Genomic DNA, 11487 nt, shown 5'->3' with positions numbered 1-11487 from the left:
TTTATTGAACCCTCCCGCCTCACATATCCTTCATCTCATTGATTATGGATATCAACTAGCCTACATATTGTAACATTTTGTTTATTTATCCAGTTACCCTAATAAGCCAACCAAATTGTCAAATATCTAAAACAGAGTTTAAAAATTATAAACTCGGGTATAGGATAGGTTTGAGGCATAAATGAATTTTGTTTTGTAGATGCGCCTCACATATCCTTCATTGAATTGATTATACATATTATAACATTTTATTTATTTATTCAACTACTCCAATAAGACGAATTTCCAATTATCTAAAAAGGAGTTTAAAAACTAAAAACTCTCCCAAAAAAAAACAAAAAAAACTTGGGTATAAGGTGTGTTAATTTGAACTTTGAGTCGAGTTAGGATAAACGGGTGGGTGTTTGAGCGGAAATGAACTTTGTTTTGTAGATGCGTAACGTACATATTGTGGGTGGCGGGGATGAGGATGAGGTTTGTAGGTGGTAACGAGTGTGGAGGGACAATCTCGATCATGATTTTCTACCCCTAAAGGGGAAAAGTCTATCCCTTTGGGGTCGATTGTGGGCAAGGAGGGATTCGAACCTCCGACAACGTGGTTCGTAGTCACATGCTCTAATCCTTTGAGCTACAGGCCCCACCCCGTTTCCACTAGATCTATTTTCGGGAGTACCCTAAAAAAAGAACATTTCTTCTCCTCGACCATTTTGGGTTAAGAAGATGTAAAAGTGCGTAAAACTAAAAACTCATCTATAGTTGAATAAAGTACATGATGTGCGATGGAGTAACGTGGTAAATGGTGGGGCAAGTAATAGGTGAGTATGACTATCAAAATAAAGGGTATACGAGAATAACTTTATGTTTGACACATGTGATGAGCGGAAATAAAAATAATTTTATCTACGTAGCCTTATTTGTTTTATTTTTATTTTTTCAATAAAGTAAGATACGTAATGGGGCAATAACAAATATCCATCATAAATTTTAATTAGAAGGATGTGTACAAGCTCTATTTTGGTTATTGTCTATAAATATAGTTTAGATTTAATGAAAATTATATATAATTTTATATTGTAAATCGTGCATCGCACGGGTATTATACTAGTTCCCTAACTTAACCATGGTTAAGAGGCCATGGTGGATATAAAATTGTACACGTGGACAAATGGGTTAATTTTTGGCAAATTTGCCAAAAAGGACCTTTTATAACTCAAATTTTGCGAGAAAGGACCTTATATAATTTTTTTTGTGAAAACACACCTTAAAGTAATTTTTTTTGCGAGAAAGGACCTAAGGAATGTTTCCGGCATTGACTGAGATTTTCCGGCCATTAACTTGCACGTGAGCAGCACGTGTGGCTTACGTTGGCTAAAGACAATGATTTTCCTGACTCTTGAATTTTCAAACTTGATTTTATTTCGGTTTTTCTTTTCAACTTTAGGTTTTAAAGCTTAGAATTTTGGAGGAAAATTGGGTGTGATTAGCAAAATAATGCCACACGTGCTTCTCACGTGCAAGTCAATGGCCGGAAAAAACTCAGTCAATGCCGGAAATTTACTCTTGGTTGTCTTTCGCAAAAAAAATTACATTAATGTGTGATTTCACAAAAAAAAATTTATATAAGGTCCTTTCTCGCAAAAAAATTTACATTAAGGTGTTATTTCACAAAAAAAAATATATAAGGTCCTTTCTCGCAAAATTTGGATTATAAAAGGTCCTTTTTAACAAATTTGCCTTAATTTTTTAATCTTGAAAATTTGTGTTGCTAATGAATGCTTATTTCATTTTCATGTCATCATTTTGAGTGTTGTTGGATAGAGTGGTTCTCCCTCGATTTCATATGGGTTATTATGAGATTATGACTTCAATTCTTTGAGAATTCATACTTCACATAAAAAACATAATGAGAAAAAATAATAATAATTTAAGAGGTCTAAGTCTTTAATTTGCTAATCAAAACAAGTGGGAACATGAATATGGGTGGCCACTACTTTAGTAGTTACGACTTCCATGGTTGGTTGTACATAAAGTATATTGCATGAATAATTAAATAAAGTTCTATCAACCTTTTAATTTGTACTGCTAAATATAGAGATGGGACACATCATTCATTAAGAGAGAGTTTACTTCACAAGTCATAGGAGGTTCTACATTAAAATCATATGTCAATCCGGGTAGTAACTTTGTAGCATACAAGTGACTAAAAACACTTTCATCGTTTATCTACACGGGGACACTCACATGTGTAATTTTGGAAGTTTATGCTTCAACATGTATATTAACAAAAGGGAGTATAACTAGTAAGGGTTGGTGTGGCCGGTGAGTGGTGAACTTTAGTGATCGATATGCATGTACGAAATGACTTGCAGAGACATAGTCGACGTAAATTTCATGTGAACTTGCACGAGAGCGAGATAAAGATGAGTCATGATTTAGCTGTGTGTTTTGTGACCGTATTAACATGAGTGAGAGAGCCTAATAGTAGAATAGGATGGAGAAGAGAAAGCTAAAGTCATAGAGAGGAAGCCTAAAATAGCCTAAGTTTCATTAATTCACTTGACTAAAGGAGTTAGCAGTAAGTTTTTTTTTTTTTTTTGACAAGAGAAAGAATTTAGAAGTTGGTGATAGCTAGTAGTATTTACGTTTCATATTTACCTCCCCGTTTTACATTTTGTACTATATCAATTTGCTTATTTTGTTTAAAAAATATTAAAACGAAAAGATGGTTATACTAAATAAAGTGGACCAACAAGGAAAAATGATGGATCTAATTGTTTGTTTTCTTTTAAATTACAAGATAATGTAAAATAAGAGTACAAATTGGAAAACTAGTATAACCAAGATTAATTTTGGATGTAAAAGCTAAAAGCTTCAAAAAAAATTTAAAAAAAATTCAATCCACTTCAAGTCTTGATGACTAATTAAGCAAATTTAGAAGATCTTATGTATATTTTCATTTAGATACTTAATGTTATATTAGTGCTTAAACAACCACATTGGTAATATATCAAAACGGAGGGAGTATTTCACACTTCAACTTTATTCTATTTTTGATAACTTATCCAAATTTACCTCTTACACAACCCAATTTATCGTCTCACTTAAATTGATAAATTTCGTGCTTTTGTGACCTATTCAACTTTTTTATTCTTTCACTTTGTCCAAATAGTAAGTTTAAAGATCGTTTATAATTTATAGTATTACCAATTTAGGAAAATATATTTATATCTATGCTTTGTAATGCTTGCAACAAAGCTACCTATCACGCCCTGAGAACAAGAATTGCGACTTGTGAGGGTAAAATGGATGACCGGTCAATTTTTTGAACACTTACAAGATTCAAGAGGAGTATGATGAGTTTCTACGATTATACTCTATTCTATTTCTCAAATATACGACCAAGACATGAATTTCTTCTTCGTAACTTTCTAACTTTATGTAAGCATAAGAATACAATAATGTAGTTATACAGTTATACTCCACACTACACACACCCTAGACCCTAAACCCTAAATCTAATTCCCTATGAAAAGTTAAAAACCTAATATATAGTAGACAAAATATAAATCACGTTCATATCTAAATTAAGAAATAAAAAAAATGGCATAAATAATTTTCCAAAATATTGTCTACTTTTTTTTCTTTTTTTTTTTAGGGAAAAATATTGTCCACTTAGTTATGTTTTGACTCAAATATTGAGTATTTACTTGGTTCGATTTGGAAGGCCTCACAATCACACATGTATCTTTGGAGATCTCCTAGATCTGTGCACGCGTTTCTCGTGTGTGCGAAATTGACCACGTTTTTTAGCCTTGACTACGCGCCACAAGTTTCAGCCCTTCCACCGACCTCTTCTTCTTTCTCTGATTCTCCCCTCTCTTCCCCTTTCCTCCGCGCCAATCCCCGCCTTTCGGCTCACCTCTGCCACCTAACCCGCCGCCTACACACTTCCGACTGCCACGGAGTTCTCCTTAATTTTTAGTATAAGTAGCCGGTCACTGCCAGGTTAGTAGCCCCGCCGCTCAACTGAAGTTTCATCATTTTCGTTAATCTGATATTTTTGTTAGGGTTACGTGATTTTTGGGGGAAAAAAGGAGTTATTCTGAAATTAAATTAGAGACTTGACTTTAGTTTGAACTTAATTTCAATTGATCAATGTGTAATTCAATCAATTTATCGATAAGGTTTACAGTTCTTGCGAAATATCAATATCCAATTTACCTGTTTGTTGTAGCAAACACTTCAGTATATCTTAGCAGTGCCTCGTGTCTGCAATGTACTATTATTGTCGATAATGTTCTCGATTTCGAAGCTAGTTTTTGAATTTAATCGCCAAGCTCGAAGCAAATGTGGTGGTGATTGTTGGATGGTCAGGCTCACAGCTGGTGATGCTACTCTTCAGTTTGGCCTAATTAAGCTGTGATAATATGTTATTAGGTACGGAGTATTATAAAGCCTATTAGCTCAACCGGTAGAGCACTATGCACCTGCATAGAGGATGTAGGTTCGAATCCTATGTAGGCTGTCAATGGTACGGCTATTAAATATGGAAACTGTTTCATTGTAATGAGATAATACTTGCATGTTAGGTATTGTAAAGCCTATTAGCTCAACCAATAGAGCACTAGCTCGGTCTTTTTGCAAGAAATTGCTCTGGTCTAGGTCACTGGAAAGTGAACTATTTCACATAAATGCATAATGCATTTAGGAAAAGTATGCTGTATCCTACTTTAGGATGTTTATGATTAAGAATGGAGATAAGACATCTTGAAACATTGCAGTCCATCTGTGGTAGTCTTTCTATTGTTTTGGTGTTGTTTGCCTGCTGTATTGTTATACGCTGCACTGTTATTTTACATTTATCTTCTACGCGGTGTCTTTCTGTTTTAAGCCTCTTTATATCCTTCGCTCTCTGTACTTTGAAATGATAATTTTATGAATGGAGCATTACTGAGTATTGAGATTTCTATTCAGTCAATTAGGAATTTAGGATTGATTTCTTTTGGCGATGGTTATATAGTGATAGGCCTGATAGCAGATTAAACTAATATACCATCTAATTTTTTGACCTCGATCTCCACCATCCAAGCTTCTCAGGGAAGCCAAGTTTATCAGCCACAATAAACCTTTTCAGCTAGTAACCATATAAGAAATGAGGTTTTAATGAGCAGCAATGTTGAGCAGGTGCAGAAAGCAGTGATCTAGAAAGTCATTGCTAAGTCGCAATCAAAGCTACTCAGGTGAGAAATATGTACATTCCATCATCGGTTACAATTTTCTACCGTAGGCATAAAGGTTAGTGATACCAAAGCCTATATGACTGATAACAAAATAAGTTCCAAAATCACAAACAATTGAAACTTAATGATCATTCTAATTCTCCTATCTCATTCAAGAGCTGTATAACTTCATGCATCTCGGGCCTTGTTGCAGGGCTATCATTGGTGCACAGTTGAGCTATGCTGATGACCTTCAACATCTGATGCCTCCACATTGGTGGAACATATGAATCAAGCAGCTCATCTTCTCTCTCATTGGCCACCATCAAACGCACCCAACCCACCAAATTACCACCCTCAATGTCAGCCTGCCCAGTTGGTGCCCTGCCAGTCACCAGCTCCAGCATCACCACTCCGAAGCTGTAAATATCTCCTTTTGTTGTCGCAATCATAGACTGTCCATACTCAGGAGGAATGTAACCTAATGTGCCAGCGAGAATAGTGCTGAAATGGCTCTCATAATCACTGATAATTCTGGCCAGTCCAAAGTCCGAGACTTTTGGTTCAAAGTTGTGGTCCAGTAGTATGTTGCTGGACTTAATGTCCCTGTGAATGATGTGAGGCACAAACCCGTGATGCAGAAAGGAAATTCCCTGAGCAGCCCCCAAACAGATCTTAAAACGGGTAGGCCAATTGAGGGCTTCCACTATAGGAGCTCGGTTCCACAACCACTCATCAAGACTCCCGTTCTCCATGTATTCATACACTAAATACCTCTCCTTAGAAAAGACACAATACCCAAGTAATGGTACCAGGTTTTTGTGTTGAACCTTTCCAATAGTCTCCAACTCAGCTAGAAACTGTCGATCATCATGAAAGTGTCCCCTATTTAGCCGCTTGACAGCCATCGTTCGCCGGGTTTGCCCCTGTGGAAGGGATGCCTTATAAACTGTACCGACTCCACCAGCACCGATAATTTGTGTATCGCTGAAGTTGTCAGTGCCTGATAATATATCTGAATGGCGAAAGCGGGTGAGAGAAAGCCCGAATGTACCAAGGTTTATGCTTAATGTCTCATTACTGCCCCGGTCAACTGTCATTACTAGCTCAACCCTTTTACTGCTGTGCTTCAATTTTGACTGTTTACCCAGGTAGATGACTAGAACAAGAAGGACAAAGGCTGTGAGCCCAATCATGGCACCCCAAACATGGGTCTTAGTTGGTGGACGGGAAGAGGCTAAGCATGGTCCATTTTGCTCAGTGCAGGACTCGGGCACAAATCCCAAGAATTTGTTGGCAGAGAGGTTGATGAAGGAGAGGCCTTCAATATCACAGATGTTACATGGAACGTAATTTTCAAAATTGTTACCAGAAAGATCTAAGTAAGTCAAGGAAGCTAGGTTTGTTATAGAGGGTGGAATGCTTCCTGTCAAAGCATTGCTGTGCAGGTCAAGATAGGAGAGGATGGTTAGATTTGAAAGGGAGTCACAAAGGGGACCAGAAAATTGGTTGTTGCTAGCATTTAGATGAACAAGCGAACTGGGAGATGCAAAGTGACAAGAGATTGTTCCTGAAAGGGAATTTGCACTGATATCCAGGTAGAACAAGCTTTCAATGCTGAGCACAGATGGCGGCAATGAACCACTGAAAAAGTTCCATGAAATATCCAGTTCAGTTAAGCGAGGCATTAAAGAGACCATGTCATCAGGAATAGTACCGGTAAGCTTATTGTGGGAAAGGATAAGGCCCTGCAGATTCTTCAACGTAAAATTTTTAGGTATGGCTGGACCAGTTAAATGATTTGTAGACAAATTCAGCAATCTCATGTAAGGAAGACCGAATAATTCAGAAGGAATGCTGCCATTCATCTCATTGTTGTGTAATAACAGTTCCCTGATTATAAAACACTGACCCATTGATGCAGGAATTGGACCCATGAACTTATTGTGGGAGAGATCAAGCATACCATAATGCTGAGTGTACTCAGAATCTGGCAAGGGCACCTCTTGGAATCCAGAACATATCTCTTCAGGTATGAGGCCAGAGAAGTTATTCCAGGATAATACCAAATTATCTAGCAATTTCAACCTTGAAATTGACTTTGGAATATGACCGGTAAAGCTGTTTGAACCAAGATCCAATGATACAAGGTTTGTGCAGTTGAAAAGATCCACAGGGATCTCTCCTGTCAACTGGTTTCCACGTAGAGAGAGGTTAGTTAAGTTCCTCAATCTTCCAATGGAAGCCGGGATTGTTCCTTGAAAGAAATTATCACCTAATTCCAGTCTCTGTAATGTCTGAACCATGGCAAGAGATGGATGAATCTTTCCAGAAAGCAAATTATTCCCCATAGATATCGCCTTAAGAGACTTTGACTCCCACAGCTGATCAGGAATCTTTCCATGAAATCTGTTTTTTGACAATACCAGGGTGCTCAGAGGGAGTTTACCTAAGTAATCAGGTAACTCACCAGAAAGATTGTTTCCAGACAATATCAAAGTATTCAAACCAGTACAGTTTCTAAAGGTATTCTCAATGATTCCAATGAATTTATTGTTTGACAATGACAACATATTTATTGACTTGGCATTGCATATTTCTGAAGACAACTCACCAGAAAGCATGTTAGAATTCATGTCGAGCAACTTGAGCTTCTGCAGATTGAGTGGCGGCATAGACCCTGTGAAGAGGTTATATGCCATCATTATAGATTCTATGTGTTTCCAGTTGGAAATCCAACTAGGGATCATGCCTGATAAGTGGTTGGAAGTAAGCATAAGATCTTGAATTGATTCCATACCAGCAAGACCATCTGATAAAGGACCAGAGAATGAGTTGAAGGAAAGGTCTAAAACCTTCAGATTCTTGCAGTTACCCAGTTGTCCAGGGATGCTCCCACTCAACCCAGCATATGCAGCTAGAAAGTACCTTAAACTGGTCATTTTCCCTACACTTTCTGGCAATCCCCCCACAAAAGAGTTCTGTCCAATGTTGAGGTAACCCAAGTTAGATAGCTCAGTCAATTCGTTGGGTAAGGCACCTGTAAGTCTGCAGTTCTGGATTTTGAACTCCTGAAGTGCCCTAAGATTGCCAATAGATGATGGAATTACTCCACTAATGCTGTTATCTGCCAAAATTATTGAAGTTAGATTCCTCAGTTTCCCGATATCTTCCGGTATGGGCCCACTTATGGAGTTTAAAGAGAGATCTATCTTCTCAAGACTCCTTAGCTTTCCAAACCCAGCAAAAATTGGACCACTAAAGTTATTGCTACTAGCATCAAAGAACAAGAGGCTAGCAAGGTCACCCAAACTTGAAGGAAGCGCACCAGAGAAAGAGTTAGCACTAAGATCTAGAGACTCCAATTTTGAGAGTTTTCCAAGTTCCGGTGGAAGCTTCCCAGAGAAAACATTGTCACGAACTGAAAGCTCGATAAGACCAGTTAGAAGGCCAATTGTATAAGGCAAGTGACCAGACAAGCTATTACCATCAAGTACTAGTTGCCTCAGATTTTTCAGGTTTGATACTGATGTAGGTAAATTTCCAGACAGTTCATTACCACTCAGGTCTAGAATCTGAAGCTCCTTAAGACTCCATACATTTGGAGGAACGGCGCCCATGAATCCACACTGACTCAGATTCAGAAACTTCAGCTGTTTAAGCTCTCCTATGCTACTAGGAATAGGAAAGTCTAGCGGCGTGCTGCAAGGTAGATGAAGCCCAAGAACGACTTCCGAGTTTCTACATACCACACCTGTTAGGTTACAGACAGGTGTGTTTGGGTAAAACCAGCTAGGAATCATGTGTTTTCTTTGGATTAGAGTCTTTCTTAGAGAAGAGACTATCTCTATGTCACTCGAAGCAGTGGCAGCACAGAGCATGCCCAATACTAAAAGAACTAGACTCGGATTCGCCATTCTATTTAAGATCATGACTCATGAGTATATATTCTTCAACCCTGCATATGCAAATATGAAAGAAGTATTAACAGTTGGTTGATATGGAATGCAGCACCAGAAAAGAAGAACCATTTTTACTTTTCTTCAGCGAAATTCAAACAAATATTAATTACAAAAGAGAAACAATCAAGGATTGTCATTATAAAATAAAGATAAAAACAGAGATTGAGATACAAATACTAAAGGTAGTGCAAGAATAATAGAAGTAACCAAAAGCCCTTTTGTCAAAAATTAAAAAAAAGCATGAAACTTTCAGGAGAATGAGAGATGGTGACATGAAATAGCAGCAGAAGCAGAACAACAGCAATAAAACGTCCGGATAACACAGACAACAACAACACGGTCGAACAACGCAGATGATAACAACAACAACAGTAGCAGCAACATGGACAACAAGGAAGCAGATTTTGGTGATTTTGGCACACCACCTTGTGTATAGAACACGGAAACTGTATCTCACAATGGGTGTGCCAAAATCACTTCCCATAGAACAAAATCAACAACAACAACAACAACAACAACATCACCGCCGGACAACACAGGCAACAACAACAACACGGCAGGACAACACAGAAGACGACGACGACAACAACAACTGTTAAAAGTCTAAAAGAGAACCTTATGTGAGAGTGTTAATAGTGTGGGGGGTTGAAGCTGTTGAAGGCTGCATTTATTGTATGCAACACTTTCTCACTCTAGAATGGAGTAATTTCTACAATTTCTCTGACTAAAACTTGGGTCATAATAATAATAATAGGGAGGGAGCACAGCAGGACTGCAGGAGTAGGAACTAGGAACTAGGAACTAGGAACTAGAAGTACTGCCTACTCGATCAACATTGTTTGCTATTGGTTAAGGGGGTTGGGTGGCCCACTCAGAAAGTTGTTTTTCTGGTCAGAGAATCAACATTGAAGTCACGGAATATTTGACTCCCTTTTCTCTATCTCCTCCCTTTTTTTTCTTTTTTTCTACTTTTAATTTTTTTATTTCAGAACAAAAATTAGGTTATTTTTATATTTTTAATATTGGAAATAGGAAAAAAATTAATGACTGCATTATTTATCTTTCTAAATTTGACATAAACATAATTTTTTAATTAGCTCTTGATTTTTAGCTTTTGGAATATGGTCAAATTATATAATCTCTATTATATAAGTGAAGAGCTGATATTATTTTAGTAAATCCATTTTTGGTGTCCCTTTGGATTGCTAAAATACCATCCACACTTATATAATAGAGAATGTAATGACAATCTACCCAACAGGAAAAGTCCAATAGAACATTTTAATCAACCTGTCTCCTTAAATAAATTTTTACCATTTTAATCAATCTGTTTATAGGTGTTCGGTTCTATCTAACTTATATGTTTCTTATAATCGCACACATCGCATTTATATTATATATGTTTCTTATAATCGCACGCATCGCATTTATATTATATTTTTTACATGTTATGTCAGGTTTAAATGTAATAACACGAATCTATTTTATATATTTGCACGCATCACGTGTATATAAAACTAGTAATATACTTCGTATGTGTCAATAATTAAGATTAGACCAAGGGGAATTGTGTAAAAAAAAAGAGATTAGACTGAGGAGCAACGACAATCGTGAATTCGTGATTGATTTTCATGGCTCACAAAGTTATAAAATGTTAATTCACTAAATGCATGGCAAAAATTATCTATATGAACAATTGGAATATTATTATTCATTCTCAATAAATCAAATAAAGTTAACTAAAACTAACTGCTATTTCTTAATTATTAAGTAAAATCAAAGTTCCGCCAAAGTGTTGTAAACACAAATTTACGAGTCTGCAAAATAAGAAACTCAAAACATGTGAACAAAATATATTTATTAATTTTCTGTATTTTTGGGTACAATCTCTAATATTTTCTCCTTTGATTCGATCTCCACGTTGAATTTGACTTGGCTCACAAACTGATTTGGTTTGATTCTTGAATAAAGGCCTTCGGGCTTGATCTCGTTCAAGAATGTTGATGCAGAATAGAACGGCACGTCATTTTGTATGCTTGTTGTTCTTCTTCCACCAGGATAATTTGATGTCGATTTGATGTTGCTCGCAAACGGGTTTGATCTTCTTGAATAAGGGCTTTCGGGCTTGATCTCGTCCAAGGTTGATCTTCTAGAATGGAACGGCACGTTGATTTGAATGCTTGTTGTTCTTCTTCTAGGGAGAGAGTTTTATATAACTTGACAGGCAGAGAGAGATTTGAGAATTTTAGGTTTGGCCGTCTGTTTCTCCTCTCTGACAAATGAATTGGAGCACTCTTTTTATAGAG

General features: G+C 36.9%; 1 protein-coding gene across 1 annotated transcript; it reads right to left on the bottom strand.

Annotated features, from left to right (window-relative positions):
- Positions 1-5197: 5197 nt before the first annotated feature.
- LOC110798764 (leucine-rich repeat receptor protein kinase MSP1-like) lies at positions 5198-9861 on the bottom strand. Its single transcript, XM_022003962.2, has 2 exons — positions 9797-9861; positions 5198-9177 (listed from the first exon to the last, which is right to left on the bottom strand). Exon 2 carries the CDS (start codon positions 9149-9151, stop codon positions 5369-5371), a length of 3783 nt encoding a protein of 1260 aa, XP_021859654.2. The 5' UTR covers positions 9152-9177; positions 9797-9861; the 3' UTR covers positions 5198-5368.
- Between the last annotated feature and the right edge of the window lie 1626 nt (positions 9862-11487).

The sequence above is a fragment of the Spinacia oleracea genome, chromosome 2 (assembly GCF_020520425.1).
Source record: "Spinacia oleracea cultivar Varoflay chromosome 2, BTI_SOV_V1, whole genome shotgun sequence".
Classification (NCBI taxonomy): domain Eukaryota; kingdom Viridiplantae; phylum Streptophyta; class Magnoliopsida; order Caryophyllales; family Amaranthaceae; genus Spinacia; species Spinacia oleracea.
The sequence above is the reverse complement of the archived record's forward strand: the minus strand, read 5'-3'. Positions and strand labels throughout refer to the sequence as shown.